General features: G+C 38.8%; 1 protein-coding gene across 1 annotated transcript in view; it reads right to left on the reverse strand.

Moving 5' to 3' along the window:
- Window positions 1-16,870, reverse strand: part of PEX1 (peroxisomal biogenesis factor 1) — a 72,146-nt gene that overhangs the window by 31,811 nt on the left and 23,465 nt on the right. The window contains exons 7-11 of the mRNA XM_043462583.1: window positions 11,392-11,515; window positions 11,057-11,160; window positions 9,625-9,707; window positions 8,341-8,473; window positions 1,070-1,166 (exon numbers count right to left, since the gene is read on the reverse strand). Coding sequence (XP_043318518.1) covers window positions 1,070-1,166; window positions 8,341-8,473; window positions 9,625-9,707; window positions 11,057-11,160; window positions 11,392-11,515 — 541 coding nt within the window. The remainder of the gene's footprint in view (window positions 1-1,069; window positions 1,167-8,340; window positions 8,474-9,624; window positions 9,708-11,056; window positions 11,161-11,391; window positions 11,516-16,870) is intronic.

The following is a 16,870-nucleotide window of genomic DNA, read 5'->3' on the forward strand; positions in this document are numbered from 1 at the left end:
GGACAAGGTCTCTAAAAACCAGCTTTATAGAATATGAAGTAATCGGTTTTCAAAGGCTATATCTTGGGACTGGCAGTCCAGTGGTTAAGACTTCACCTTCCAATGCAAGGGGTGCAGGTTCATTCCCTGGCCAGGGAGCTAGGATCCCATATGCCTTGTGGCCGGAAAACCAAAACATAAACCAGAAACAATATTCTGACAAATTCAATAAAGACTTTAAAAATGGTCCACATCAAAAAACTATTAAAAAAAAAAAAGGCTATTTCTTAGTTTCTTACTATATGCTAGATTAATAAACACAATATAATGACTAGTTGTGAGTAGGAGAGGTAGCAAGGGGAGAAAAAATTAACTACTCATTAAATTTTTCTGATTCTTAAACTATTGGATAATAATATGTTACAGACTTTCAGAAGTATAAGCATACAGTTGACCCTTGAACAACATAGGTTTGAACTGTGCAAGTGTACTTATATATACGTGGATTTTTTCCAGTAGGAAATACTACAATACTATACGGTCCAAGGTTGGTTGAATTCGTGGATACAGCAGAACCACGTGTTCAGAGGGCTGACTTTAAGTTATACAAAGATTTTTGGCTTCATGGAGGGTTGGTACCCCTAAGGCACTCACTGTTCAAGAGTCAGCTGTGTGTGGCAGGTTGTAAATTTCCTCTCTGCTGTCTACAGCCACCCACTTTCCCTCCACCGAAGCAGTCACCCCACGAGTTCCCCAAAGCAATTCAGAAGTAACCTATCTCAATTAGAGTATATTCTAAATACTAATTTTCTCAGAGTTGTGCAAATTGGCATTTTTTAGGAGTATTGTCTACAAAGAGTTTTGGCTAGGGAAAAAAAAAGCCTCCAGCAAATATGGGGAGTTTTAAAATTTTTATTAAAAACATTAGAATGCCAAAGATCTAAAATTTCTAAGTAATTTCAATGACCAAATGACAAACAGAAAAATTAAATAAAAATTAGCTATTTGTATTTATTACTTAGCAGCATTAAATATAAACATTTCTTTCTACCAAAAAAGACATTTATGTAGAATATTACCATATTCATACCTCGTAAAGCTTTACAGTCAATTATTTCCACATGGGCATCCAATATATCAAATGCTTCTTTACCGATTGCCTTTGCTAAAGTTGATTTTCCACTTCCCTAGAAAATAATTGTGTCATAAGAACTCTCAATGTATTCAGTCCCAGCAATAGCCCTTGTCACTGTGGTAACCACCAAGATTCAGCCTCATCAATCAAGTATATACTACACAATGCTATATAACAACTAAATCTCAATAAGCCTGGGGAAAAAGAAGAAAATCCACATCCCTAATTTAAAAATAACATTTAAAAAATACAAGATAACTATAAATACTTACTAGAGACAAAAGCTTAAAAAAAAATCCGTAATCACCCCTCCTCCCAAAATTACTGTCCACTGTTTTGCCATATCTTCCTTCCAGACACTCCATACACATTTTATGCAAATTTACTAAGCTGGGATTAGAGTACTCCTGAGGGTTTACAATAAATCACTGTCCTCTTTATCAACAGACATAGAGGTTCATCAGCTCTCTAGTACAATACCACTCTGAGGATGTACTGGACCATGATGTGCTTATCAAAACCCTTCCTGATGTATATTTATGTTACTCCCAATTTTTAACCATGAGAAGTAAAGCTAAAATAAATATCCATGCAGATATGTTTATTTGTCAGATTATACCTTTAGAATAAATTTCTACAAGTTAATACTACATCAAAGGGTATACACATTTAAATTTTGCTAAACACTGCTGTAAGTGCCCCCTAGAAGACTTCAGTTCAGTCACTCAATCGTGTCCGACTCTTTGTGACCCATGAACCGCAGCACACCAGGTTTCCCTGTCCATCACCAACTCCCGGAGTTTACTCAGACTCATGCCCATAGAGTCGGTGATGCCATCCAGCCATCTCATCCTCTGTTGTCCCCTTCTCCTCCTGCCCCCAATCCCTCCCAGCATCAGGGTCTTTTCCAATGAGTCAACTCTTCGCATGAGGTGGCCAAAGTATTGGTTTCAGCTTCAGCATCAGTCCTTCCAATGAACACCCAGGACTTATCTCCTTCAGGATGGACTGGCTGGATCTCCTTGCAGTCCAAGGGACTCTCAAGAGTCTTCTCCAACACCACAGTTCAAAAGCATCAATTCTTCAGCGTTCAGCTTTCTTCACAGTCCAGTTCTCACACCCATACATGACCACAGGAAAAACCATAGCCTTTGCCAGACGGACATTTGCTGGCAATGTAATGTCTCTGCTTTTTAATATGCTATCTAGGTTGGTCATAACTTTCCTTCCAAGGAATAAGCGTCTTTTAATTTCATGGCTGCAGTCACCATTTGCAGTGATTTTGGAGTCCAAAAAAATAAAGTCTCTCACTGTTTCCACTGTCTCCCCATCTATTTCCCATGAGGTGATGGGACCAGATACCATGATCTTAGTTTTCTGAATGTTGAGCTTTAAGCCAACTTTTTCACTCTCCTCTTTCACTTTCGAGAGGCTTTTTAGTTCTTCTCACTTTCTGCCATAAGGGTGGTGTCATCTGCATATCTGAGGTTATTGATACTTCTCCCGGCAATCTTGATTCCAGCTTGTGCTTCTTCCAGCCCAGCATTTCTGCATATCAGTTAAAGAAGCAGGGTGACAATATACAGCCTTGACGTACTCCTTTTCCTATTTGGAACCAGTCTGCTGCTCCATGTCCAGTTCTAACTGTTGATTCCTGGCCTGCATACAGATTTCTCAAGAGGCAGGTCAGGTGGTCTGGTATTCCCATCTCCTTCATAATTTTCCACAGTTTATTGTGATCCACACAGTCAAAGGCTTTAGCGTAGTCAATAAAGCAGAAATAGATGTTTTTCTGGAACTCTCTTGCTTTTTCGATGATCCAGCGGATGTTGGCAATTTGATCTCTGGTTCCTCTGCCTTTTCTAAAACCACCTTGAACATCTGGAAGTTCATGGTTCACGTCCTGTTGAAGCCTGGCTTGGAGAATTTTGAGCATTACCTTACTAGCGTGTGAGATGAGTGCAATTGTGCGGTAGTTTGAGCATTCTTTGGGATTGCCTTTCTTAGGGATTGGAAGGAAAACTGACCTTTTCCAGTCCTGTGGCCATTGCTGAGTTTTCCAAATTTGCTGGCATAGTGAGTGCAGCACTTTCACAGCATCATCTTTCAGGATTTGAAGTAGCTCAACTGGAATTCCATCACCTCCACTAGCTTTGTTCGTAGTGATGCTTTCTAAGGCCCACTTGACTTCACACTCCAGGATGTCTGGCTCTAGGTGAGTGATCACACCATTGTGATTATCTGGGTCATGAAGATCTTTTTTGCACAGTTCTTCTGTGTATTCTTGCCACCTCTTCTTAATATCTTCTGCTTCTGTTAGGTTTCTATAATTCTTTTAATAGAGGCTTCCTCCCTCAGTCTACTACAATTTCTTACCATTGTTGCTTTGACGAGCTTTTTATTTAACATATATATTTTTTAAATTTATTTAGGCTGAACCAGGCCTTAGTTGTGGCATGTGGGATCTAGTCCCCTGACCAGGGATCAAATCTCAGCCCTCCTGCGATAAAGTGCAGTCTTATCCACTGGACAACCAGAGAAGTCCCTGCCTGGCTTTTAACAGCCCTGCACCAGTTCTAATATTTTGCTTTTTATTTACTGTGAACAGGAAAAACAGCCAACCTTATTGTGTAAAGTCTGAAATTTAGCAGGCATTCAACAATACTACCATCATTATAGTTTACAGAATTGCATTTATTTTTAAATTCAGTGGACCCTAAAGAATAAAGAAATTAGGGGTACTGGGCTGTATGTCCCACCTGTCATACTTTTGGTTTAGTCAGAAGGCCTTTTCTCTCACTCAAAGTAATTCACATTTTAGCACTTTTTAGTTTACAAAGCCCTTTCATATATATTATTTCTCTTAAGTGAGATTAATCCTAAAAGACAAGGTTAGAAACTGAAAAACTGCCTTAAGTCACAGCCAGTAAGTACATAAGAGAAGTGGGACTCAAATTCAGTTCTTCCACTAGTCTCATTAACCATGCTACCCCCAAGTCAGATGGTGGAGGTCTGATTTCTGAGTAAATAGGACATTGTTTTTTAAAATAATATTCTACCATGATGATATATTTTGAAATTTGACATAGGTAATTCAGAGAACATTTTGAGTAACTGCTATATTGTAGCAGCCTTGCATATCTGGAATAAACCCTACTTGATTGTGTTGAACTGTGGTGTTGGAGAAGACTCTTGAGAGTCCTTGGACTGCAAGGAGATCCAACCAGTCCATCCTAAAGGAGATCAGTCCTGGGTGTTCATTGGAAGGACTGGTGCTGAAGCTGAAACTCCAAAACTTTGGCCACCTGATGCAAAAAGCTGACTCACTGGAAAAGACCCTGATGCTGGCAAAGACTGAGGGCAGGAGAAGGGGACTGCAGTTCATGTGGTCGCAGAGAGTGGGACACGACTGAGCAACTGAATTGAATTGAATTCTTTTTATACATTAGTTGATCACATTTGCTAATATTTTATTAGGGATTTCTACACCTGTATTCCTGATAGATCTTAGTCAGTAGTTTTCTTTTGATGCCTGTCTTGTTTTGGTATTACGTAATGCTGGCCTCACAGAATAAACTAGAAGATTTTCCTCTGCTTCCACCCACTGGAAGAGACTGTAGACAACCGGGATAATTTCTTCCTTGAGAGTTTGGTAGAATGTACCCAGTGCGCCCATCTGGGTGTGTGCTTTCTGTTTTGGAATGATATTAATTACAGACTCAATTTCTTTAATAGATGTAAGCCATTTTGTATTGTCATTATTCTTCTTGTGTGAGTTTTGGCACCTGTGTCTTTCAAGGAATTGGTTTATTTAACTAGGTTATCTAATTTTTAGGCATAGAGCTAAAAATTTTTAGGGGCACAAGCTGTTTATTACTCTTACTACTTTATTATCCACTTTTAAAATTTGTTTTAATTGGAGGATAACTGCTTTACCATGCTGTGTTGGTTTCTGCCTGCAGGATGCATCAGCTTAAGTATACGTTTGTTCTCCCTCTTGAGCCGTGCCCCCACCCCCTGCCCATTATACCCCACCAGGTCAACACAGAGCTTTATTATCCTTTTAATGTCTGTGGGATCTGCCCTCTTTTTCATTTCTTATACTAGTGATTTGTATCTTTTTTTTTTTTTCTTAGCCTGCCTAAGGGTTTATCAATTTTTACTGACCTTTTAAAAAAAAAAAGCCTTTGGTGTCACTGATTTTCTCTACTGATTTCCTGTTTTCACTTCAATGGTTTCTGCTCTAATTCATATTATTTCTTCTGCTTACATTGGATTTAATTTGCTCTTCTGTTTCTAGTTTACTAAAGTAGAAACTTGGGATTACTGGAGTAGTTGCTCTATTTCAAGTAAGAAATCAAAAGAAAGCCAACTGGGGTAGTAAGAGGAAAAAAGTTATTATACTGGAGCTAAAAGTGAATAGAAGTAAAAAAGCCTTATGATTTTGAATTGGAAAAAAAAAAAAAACACACAAGACTCACAAAAATCACACTCCAGCCCTGGAAAAAGTACTGCGTTGGTAGAGGAGAAAACTGTAAGCCCCTTCAAAGAGCAGGGAACCTCTAGTAAGACTGACAAAGATTAAAACAAGAGAAGATACAAATTACCAATATCAGGAAACAGGACATAACAGATTTCCCATCTACGAAAAGCACAGTAAGAAGTGCTGCTGTTGGGAATATAAACTGGTACACCCACTGTGGAGAACAGTATGGAGGTTCCTGAAAAAAACTAAAAACAGAGCTACCATATGACCCAGCAATCCATTAGTGGGCATACCCAGAGGAAAACATAATTCAAAAAGACACATGCAGCCCAATATTCACTGCAGCACCATTTACAACAGCCAGGACAAGGAAGCAAGCTAAGACATGACCATCACAGGAACTGGTAAAGACGATGTGGCATATATATACACACACACACAATGGAGTATTACTCAGCCATAAAAATAAACAAAGTCGGGTCATCTGTAGAGATGTGAATGGACCTGGAGACTGTCATACAGAGTGAAGTCAGTCAGACCGAGAAGGAAAAGTATCATATGACATCCCTAATATATGGAACCTAAAAAGAAATGATACAAATGAACTTACTTACAAAACGGAAAGAAACTCACAGACTTAGCAAATGAACTCATGGTTGCCAGGGGGAGGGGACAGTTAAGGACTTTGGGAAGGTCATGTACACACAGCTATATTTAAAATGGATGATCAACCAAACACTACTGGACAGCACAAGGAACTCTGCTCGATGTTATGTGGCAGCCTAGACGGGAAGGGAGTTGGGGGAGAATGGACACATCTATACGTATGGCTGAGTCCCTTCACAGTTCACCTGAAACTCTCACAATATTCCGCTATACCCCAACACAAAATGCTTTAGGTGGTAAAAAAAAGATGTGGCGCATGTGTATGCGTGCGTGCGTGTGCACACACACACACACACTCACAGAGGAATATTACTCAGCCGTAAAAAGGAATGAAACTGGGTCATTTGTAGAGATGTGAATGGACTTGGAAACTGTCATGGAGTGAAGTAAGTCAGAAAAACAAATATCATATTAATGCATATATGTGGGATCTAGACAAAGGGTATAGATGATCTTATCTGCAAAGCAGAAATAGAGACGTAGAGAACAAACCTATGGACATCGAGTGAGGAAAGGAGGGGTGGTGGGATGAATTAGGAGACTGGGATTGACATATATATACTATTGATATGACGTATAAAGCAGATAACGAATAAGAACACTACTGTATAGCTCAGGGAACTCTCCTCAATGCTCCACTGTGAGCTAAACGGGACACACACAAACGGGAAGGGAGTCTAACAAACAGGGCCCGCATGTACACCTCTAGCTGACTCACTCTGCTGTACAGTGGAAACTAACATGTCAAGCAACTACACTGTCAGTCACTCAGTCATGCCCGACTCTCTGCGACCCCATGGACTGCAGCCCACCAGGCTCCTCTGTCCATGGGATTCTCCAGGCAAGAGTACTGCAGTGGGCTGCCATGCCCTCCTCCAGTAAAGCAACTACTCCTACAAAAAATTTTTAAAAGAGCACAGTTAGAGAATGCTACAAGCAACTTCATGCTTACAAATTTGACAACTTAGAAGAAACAGACACATTCCTCAAAAACTACAAATTACCAAACACCTGCCAAAATGAAACAGATGATTGAAGACTCTGAATTTATAACAAATATATAAAGAAATCTCTAGGCACAGATGGGTTCGGTGGAGATTTTACCAAACATTTTAAAGAATTTACATCAATTTTATACAATCTCTTCCAAAAAACAGAACAGAAGGGAACACTTTTCAACTCATTCTGTGAGGCCAGTATTACTCTGAGAGCAAAACCAAAGGCAGAACCACAGGCTAATATTGATTGTGAATTTACATGCAAAAATCCTCAACAGAATATCAGCAAATAGAACTCAGCAAAGTATAAAAACAATAACAGACCACTACCAGGTGGGATTTATTACAGAGTTGAATGGCCGACTCAACATTTCAAAATTAATCAGCCCCGTTATCACCCTTTGTTGCTGTTTAGTCACTAAGCCATGTCTGACCCTTTGCGACCTCATGGACTGTAGTCTGCCAGGCTCCTCTATCCACGAGATTTTCCAGGCAAGAATACTGGAGCAGGTTGCCATTTCTTTCTCCAGGGGATCTTCCCAACTCAGGGATCAAACCTGTGCCTCCTGCACTGACAAGTGGATTTTTTACTACACCAGGGAATCCCTATTTAACACCCCACTGGCATCATAAAAAAGAATATTCATACAATCATATCAACTGAAATAGAAAAAGAGCAGGGAGAGCATCACCTAATTCAACAGTGTTTTCTCAATATCTAATAGCAGGCACTCAAAAATATTAGTGAATGAATAAATTCTTCCCATCTATCGTGTCAACAACCCTATATAACATGATTAAAACTCAAAGAGAGAGGAATTAAAAATGGCTAATCAGGTACTTCCCTGATGGTCCAGTGGCTAAGACTCTGCATTCCCAATGTAGGGGGCCCAGGTCTGATCCCTGGCCAGGGAACTAGATCCCACAGGCTGCAACCAAGAGGCTGCCTGGCACAGCGAAAAGACCCTGCATGCTGCAACTAAGACCAGCTGCAGCCATACAAATATTTAAACTTTTTTTTTGAAAGTTAAAAAAAATTGCTAATGAATGAAAATGAGCATATTTTAACCACATACCTTTCCTCCTGTGAGTAAAAGGGCCCCATTCCTAAGTCCTGCCACAAGGGACACCAGCTGCCGAGACAAAGGGCGCCCCAGGAGGCTGTGAGTGATGTGCTCCATGGAGGAGACACCCAAGGAATTCACTCCTCTGCAAAACATGTAAACTGCATGATCAAATGCTAGAACAGGATAAAATCTAGCTATAAACAATTTTCCTTCACAGGCTAGTTAATGATTTATAAAAAGAGTAAAATTTTGGAAATTTTCCTTTACTTGAAAGTGAAATGATTTAATGCCAAATCTGAGTCACAGATTTTAAAACAAATTCTACTACTTTCAAACATGTGCAGTATCTAGAAATTCTGTCCAAATAGGAATCCTTAAGGGGATTTGTCTTAATACACACATATATCCCCCTCAAAATGATTTCTGGCTTGTTATTCAACATTATCATACATGAGTGCTTTTAAAGTATTAAGATAACTAACTGAAGACTTATTTCCTTTTAAACATCATCTTTGAAATCCAGTTTCAATCTGAAGATTATACAAACATGAACTTTAACCTACTTCCTGATTCTGCCAGTTTATTTCTGATAATAAATATCATAAATTCTTAAAATTAGTCTGCAGAGTTTTTACTTTAGAAATTATTTACTTTAAAAAGCAGATTAATTGTTGCTTTGTAGTTTAATCCTTTAACTAAAACCTTTCTAGATTATACTATTACAGAAAATCAAATCACTACTACTACATCCATTAAAGGCCTCTGTGACGAATTGTAAGACACAACAGTTTATGTGAGATTCTTATACTGTATTAAGAGCTAAAGAAATTGAGGAGGTTCTTTTCAAATTTGTCTTAGAGGTTAAGGAAAACACAAATAATTCCCATCAATCAGTACATCTATAAGACAGTGAAGGAATAACTTAATTTGAAATATTTTTAAACACTCAACTAATGTCTTTGGATTTAACTTTCAAAGCTAATTTATTAATTTCAAAAGATTATTGTTTTATTAAGCATGTACGATCCAGGTCATATCTAGTTGGCTCTCTTCTCACAGATCAAATCGCAAAGTAAAATTTCTAATATGTTTCAGACATTGTTTATCTGAGAAGAGAAGGCAAATACTAAGCCAGGTGTGAAAACAGAAACAACCCTTGAAAAAACTGTCTACCATTACATTAATAAGACTAGTCAATGACACCGACATCTTATTTAATATTTACACATAAAAGCCCTAAGACAGGTAATGTAAAACGTGTCTAAATGTGCCAGTTTGGCCGTAACTTCTTACCCCAAGCAGTTCAGCTTTAAAAAAGGAAGAATAAAGTCAATTTCCTCACTGTTTTCTTCTTTTACCATAGGATCTAGAAGGACCTATAGTAGCAAGGAAAAATCAATTTTACATGTCAAAGTAATACCTTTTGCCTGCTTTTCTTGGATTCCAGGAAACTGAATTGCTGATTCTGTTACACCAGAGAGAAAAGATATAGTGTGCATGCAAGATTATTACTTAAAATAACCCTGACAATAACAATTTACTCATCTAAGGAATATAAATAGTTATAGTTAACAAGCAGTAAAGAATGTCTTCATGCAGTTTAGAGATATATCTTTATTTGCAATTTTGATTTATGTCACATTCTTTTTTTTTTTTTTTTCTGGTAAGAAATAGACAAACGAATAGATTATTAGTACACTGACTCAAGTTTAATTTTTGCCAACCAATTTCTTTCAGAGAAATTCTGCAAGTTAACAGAAGGATTAACATAATGTACACAACCCAAAGGAAAAACAACAAAAATTTTAAAACAACAAAAGATATACCGACCCTGTGTTACCCAGGGCAATAGGAGGCAATGCCCAAACTGCTGAAGAGATCCCCAACCCCAAACAGATAAAGGAGAGGTTCAAATCCAATGATCCCTCGGGAGGGATGTGGGAATAAGACAGTTCAGCCAAACCACTTATTCTGCTGGCTGCATCTGACAGTCATTCCACATTCTCCACATTTCCTTTGGCATATGCTGTCCCCCTCACCAAGCCGAGACATAGCAAGGTGAGGTCTACTGATATGCCCTGATTTATGTCACATTCTTTTCACAATCTTCCATCTTTATCATTTCTGAATGGTATTCCTTAAATTCTATTTCAAAAGTAGAGAAATAATATCTAGTTTCAAACCACTGAAATTCTAAATGACTTTATTCATTTCATCTTCAGTTCTATAATGACAAGAGTAAATATCTTAACCAAAATATAATGTTCTAAAAAGAGTACTTTAAAAATATATCTTGGAGAAAAGTAATCTGATAATAGTTGTGAAGAGTTGAGAATTTAAGAACTGACAAAATAATATGGGCTGTGTAGCAAAACTGCAAATAAAAATATGAATAAAAAAAAAGTTACCCCCCTCAGCTAAGTTTTCATTTGTTCCAATACTAGAAGAGTTTAAATCATGATCCGTTGGCCAGTTAACATGATCAATTCTATTCCTGGAACAATTCTGCTGAAGCATCCATTTTAAATTTAGGATAAATCAATCATTTGCTTAAGTAAGTTAAAGAGACTACAGAATAAAATATTTTAAATCAAGTTATTCCTTACTCTTATCATTTGAGTTTCTAATACAGTTTAGGATGCAAGGTCTTAAGAAGTAAATTCATACTTTAGAATCAATCACATGTGAAAATATTATCATTAAGTATTCAGTAGTATGTAATTACTTGTATTGTCATCTTCTGCAGCAGATTGGTACTCAATAGAAAAATACTTTTTTCTTTTTTCTTTTCCCAAGAATGAACGATATTCAGAGAAAACTCCTTCAATCCTATTAAAAACAAAGTAATAAATGTAGTTAGTACTGCAGCTGAGATGAAATAATTTAAAATTTAAATTTATTTACATTTAAATAAAAGGATTCTTTGATACATAAAATCTACTGTTTAATTATCATCATTAGGTTTCCTGTTCATACCTATCACAAGATGGAAAAACAATGAAAAATTTTCCAACTTCTTTAATAGGAAAAATATCAAAATAACAAATAAAATATACTCACCATCTTTCATTTCCAGTTTAATGTATTCTTCCTCTGATACTATCAGAGGAACTGTGGTAGTGGCAGACTGCTGTAGCCATGAATAGAACACACTTTTTATGTCTTCTTCACTGACATCCTTAGACTGCCAGAGGAAAGGAAAGAAACAGTAACGATATTCTATTACCTGAACTTAACAGTCTTATTTTAATACCTTATCTTGCCAGTAAAATGATGGTCACAGGCACAGATTTGGGACTTGACATTATAGTACAATGAGTATGGTGCAGCCTGAAGAAAAAGTCACACAAGTGGCAAAGTTTTAAATGCTCCTTTTTTCTACGCCCAGTGATGCACAGAGCACAATTTAGCTCACTTGATAACCATGCCAGCCTAGTCTCTCTTGCTTCCTGTGAAGCAAACTCTGTAGTCAGGGAGCAGGCTCCTCTGTTCCCAGCCTGGAGCTGTGTGTGCCTGTGTGTGGCCAATGCATCACCATCAGCGATCCAAGAGAAGGCCTTCTCTCCCTAACTAAACGGTAGAGAAACCCTGCAAGGAGAAGAGTTTTGCTTTGCACTTGTCCTTCTGCTGCCAAGAATGCAGACGCGCTGTCGATTACCACCGCAGATACCTCGCACCTAAGAGGAGGAGAGACAAAGATGACAGAAGAGAAAGATCAAAGGAGCCCGGGTCCTTGGTTACATGGTTTAACCACCTGTGAGTTCCTCCAAACTTCTTTGCACATGAGAAAAACAAACTCTTTATATGTTAGTGTCACTTTCTCTTTTTTCTATGAAGGCTGATACGTTCAACAAGTAGAGTGTTAATAAACTGTTTAAAAGATATGAAGAAATTCTGAGAAAAACACTGCTAATTTCTGAAACTTTTAGATTAATATTATTAAGTTTAAATAATCTTCTTGAAATACAAATCAGAACTAATCAAAATTCATATGTGAAAGACACTATCTGCCTAGGAGAATAAACTTCTACCATTTTGCAATTCCCACATCTATTATCTAACAGCTCATACATAACAACTCATATCTGTTACCTCTCTTCATCCATTAGATCCACTGATTAAACTCAGTTTACAATACGCTCACCACTAAAAAAGTAAGCTAAATAAGAAAAGGCATCACTTTCCCACTCTTAAAAATCATAGAAATAAGTCAGTTACTTCTTTGTATATTATTGGAAAATGGGATTAAAGACCTAGAGAAAGTCATAAAATGAAAACTATTTTAAATCAAGACTTTTAGAATCAGAAAGCAACTCACAGTTCCTCTAGAACCAAACATCCTTATGTCCTAAGTGATATAACCAGCCTAGAGAGACCTGCCAAGGTCACACAGTTTCCACCAAAGCACACAACTAGGGACAGGAAAGGAAATACCCCATTGCCGATACCAGAGGAAAAAACAGAAAACCAATGAGCAGTGGCTAATTATTTTTGTACATAAGACCTAATTTTTGAAAAAAAAAAAAAAAAATACCAAGATCAATAACCACATTAAAAGCAGAGCTCCTATAAACTGAAAAAAAAACAAAAACTCAAAACTTTATATAAGTCAAGAGCCATAAAAGTTCCACATTACAAAGACTTTTATACTATATGTTTAAAGATTACTTAAGAATATCAATGCAATATAGACAGCAAATATCTGACTTTGAAAATCCTGGAGTTATCAAGACAATGCTAAATTTCTTTCACATGGTTTTTAAAAACATACTGAGAGACAAGACAGAGATAAGAGGGCGAGTAAAAGGACTTCAGCTCACCTCCTCTCAAGAAAATAGCTAAATCACAACTAACTGCTATATAAACATCTACAAAAAAGACCTGAACCTACCATAAAAGATATTCTGCATCCAGAGACAAAGAAAAGCTACAATAAGACAGTAGGAGGGGCGCTTCTGTGATATAATGAAATCCCATACCCGCTGGGTGGGAGACCCACAAACGAAAATAACAGTACTGCGGAAGTTCTCCCACAGGAGTGAGAGTTCTGAGCCCCACGTCAGGGTGCCCAGGCTGGGGGGTCTGGCGCTGGGAGGAGGCACCACCAGAGTATTTGGCCTGTGAAGGCCAGTGCAGCTGAAGAGCAGGCGCTCAACAAAGTTTCATGTGCACTAGGATCCGGGGCAAGACAGCGACTCCATGGGAACCTGGGCCAAAACTACCTGCAGGCCTTAGGTTTCCTGGGGACCTGAGGACTGGCTGTGGCTCACTGCGGAGGACAAGGACACTGGTGACAGAGGCTCCAGGGGCTAAACTGATCGGCATGAGCTCTCCCGGAGGCCATCCTTGGGCCTGGCCCCACCCAGCAGCCCGCAGCTCCAGTGCTGGGACACCTCAGAACAGCCAGCCAACGGGGTGGGAACACAGGCCTACTCACGGATAGACAGGCTGCTAAATGTCTCCCCGAGCCAGCAGCTGCCTCTAGACACACCCTTTGACACAGCCCTGCCGACAGAGAGACAAGACCCAGACCCACTCACCGGGGGCGGGAAGCGGCCCCTCCCAACAGGAGGCCTGTCAGGCCCCTGGATCAACCTCACCAACTGGGGGGAGACAGCAGAAGCAAGAACCACAATCCTGCAGCCTGAGGAACGCAGACCACAGACAGCGAAAGTGAGAAGGATGACCCCGCTGAGGAATTTCAGACAAAGAGACAAGACAGAACCCCAGAAGAACAACTAAGTGAGGCAGAGACAGGCAATGTGCCTGGAAAAGACGTCAGAGTAATTAAAGATGACTCAAGATCACAAAAAAGGAATGGTGGCACAGACTGAGAGGGTACGAGAAATGTTTAACAAAGGGCCGGAAGCTTGAAAAAACAGAGAGAGATTTAGCAGAGGTGGCAAGAACACACAGAAGAACTGTACAAGAAAGCTCTTAATGACCTGGATAACCAAGACAGTGTTGTCACTCAGCAAGAGCCAGACACCCTGGAGTGTGAAGTTAAGTGGGCTTTAGGAAGCATTACTATCAACAAAGCTAGTGGAGGTGATGGGATTCCAGCTGAGTTATTTCAAATTCTAAAAGATGATGCTGTTATAAAAGTGCTCCACTCAATATGTCAGCAAATTTGGAAAACGCAGCAGTGGTCACAGGACTAGAAAAGGTCAGTTTTCATTCCAATGCCAAAGAAGGGCAGTGCCAAAGAATGTAAAAACTACCGCACAATTGCACTCATTTCTCATGCTAGTGAGATTATGCTCAAAAATCCTTCAAGCTAGGCTTCAGCAATATTTAAAAACCAAGAACTTCCAGGTGTATAAGCTGGACTTGAAAAAGGCAGAAGAACCGTATCAAACTGCCAACATTCACTGGATCATAGACAAAGCAAGGGAATTCCAGAAAAAAAAAAACTACTTCTGCTTCACTGACTGTGGGAAAGCCGATCAAAACAAACTGAGAAAAATTCTTAGAGATGGGAATACCAGACCACCTCACCTGCCTCCTGAGAAACCTGTATGCTGGTCAAGAAGCAACAGTTAGAACCTTATATGCAACAACAGACTGGTTCAAAACTGAGAAAGGAGTACGTCAAGGCTGTATGTTGTCATCCTGCTTATTTAACTTACATGGAGAGTACATTATGCGAAATACTGGGCTGGATGAGTTACAAGCTGGAATCAAGACTGCTGGGAGAAATATTAACAACCTCATATATGCAGATGACACCACACCACCCTAATGGCACAAAGTGAAGAGGAACTAAGGAGCCTCTTGACGAAGGTGAAAGAGGAGAGTGACAAAGATGGCTTACAACTCAGCACTCAAAAAACTAACATCATGACATTCATTCGGTCCCATCACTTCATGGCAAATAGATGGGGAAAAAGTAGAAGCAGTGACAGAGTTTCTCTTCTTATGTTCCAAAATCACTGCGGACAGTGACTGCAGCCATGAAATTAGAAGCTTGCTTCTTGGACAGCAAGCTATGACAAACCTAGACAGTTTTGTTAAAAAGCAAAGACATCACTTCACTGACAAATGTCCGTATAGTCAAAGCTAGTCAGGTATTGATGAGAGAATTGGACCATAAAGAAGGCTGAGTGCCAAAGAATTGATGCTTTCAAATTGCGGTGCTGGAAAAGATGCTTGAGAGTCCCCTGAACTTCAGGAGATTAAACTAGTCAATTCTAAAGGAAATCAGTTCTGAATATTCATTGAAAGGACTGATGCTGAAGCTCCAATACTTTGGCCACCTGATGCAAAGAGTTGACTCACTGCAAACTGATGCTGGGAAAGATTTAAGGCAAAAGGAGAAGAGGTCAGCAGAGGATGAGATGGTTAGATGGCATCACCAACTCAATGGATATGAGTTTGAACAATGTCTGGGAGGCAGTGAAGGACAGGGAGGCCTGGTTGCTACAGTCCATGGGGTCGCAGGCACAGAGTCAGACATGACTTTGTGACTGAACAAATAGCTAATTCAGTTTGTTGTAAAACACTGTAAAGTAACTATAATCTAATTTAAAAAATTCTTAGAGTAAAAGATAGCCAGAACACTCTGACATAAATTATAGCAGTATCTTTTTGGATCCACCTCCTAGAGTAACGAAAATAAAAACAAAGGTGGGACCTAATCATACTTAAAAGCTTTTGCACAGCAAAGGAAACTATACACAAAAAAGCAAGCCACAGAATCGGAGAAAATATTTGCAACTGATATGACTGACAAGGGATTACTCTCCAATATATACAAATAGCCCATGCAGTTTGTACATAAAAGAACCCCTCTCCAAAAAAAAACAATCAAAAAATGAGTAGAAGATCTAAATACACTTTTCTCTGAAGAAAAAACACAGATGCCAAAAAGCACATGAACAGATGGTCAACATCACTATTAAATGCAAACCAAAACTACAATGAGTTGTTACCTCACAGTGGTCAGAATAGGCATCGACAAAAAAAGTCTGCAAACAATGAATACTGGAGAGGGTATGGAGAAAAGGGAACCCTTCTCTACTGATGGTGTGAATATAAACTGGTACAACGATTATGCAGAACAGTATGGAGGTTCCTTAAAACACTAAACATAGAACTACTGTATGATGGAGCAATCCCACCCATTCCTGGACTTCTATCCAGAGAGAACCCTAATTCAAAAGGCTTCATGCGCCCCAATGTTCACTGAAGCACTATTTACAAAGCCAAGACATGGAAGCAACCTAAATGTCCATCGACAGTTACGAATAAACAAGTGGTACACGTTAAGCATGGACTATTACTCAATCATGAAAAAGAATGAAATAATGCCATTACAGCAACATGGATGGACCTTTAGATTATCATACTAATTGAATTACTTCTATTTCAGGCAGAAAAAGATTTCACTTATATGTGGAATCTAAAAAAATGATACAAATTAATTTATTTACAAAACAGAAACAAGACTCACAGATTCCAAAAACAACTTATGGTTATCAAAGTGCAAAGGTGGAGGGAAGATAAATTAGGAGTTTGAGATTAACATATACACACTACT

Source organism: Cervus canadensis, chromosome 3 (genome assembly GCF_019320065.1).
Source record: "Cervus canadensis isolate Bull #8, Minnesota chromosome 3, ASM1932006v1, whole genome shotgun sequence".
NCBI classification, from domain to species: domain Eukaryota; kingdom Metazoa; phylum Chordata; class Mammalia; order Artiodactyla; family Cervidae; genus Cervus; species Cervus canadensis.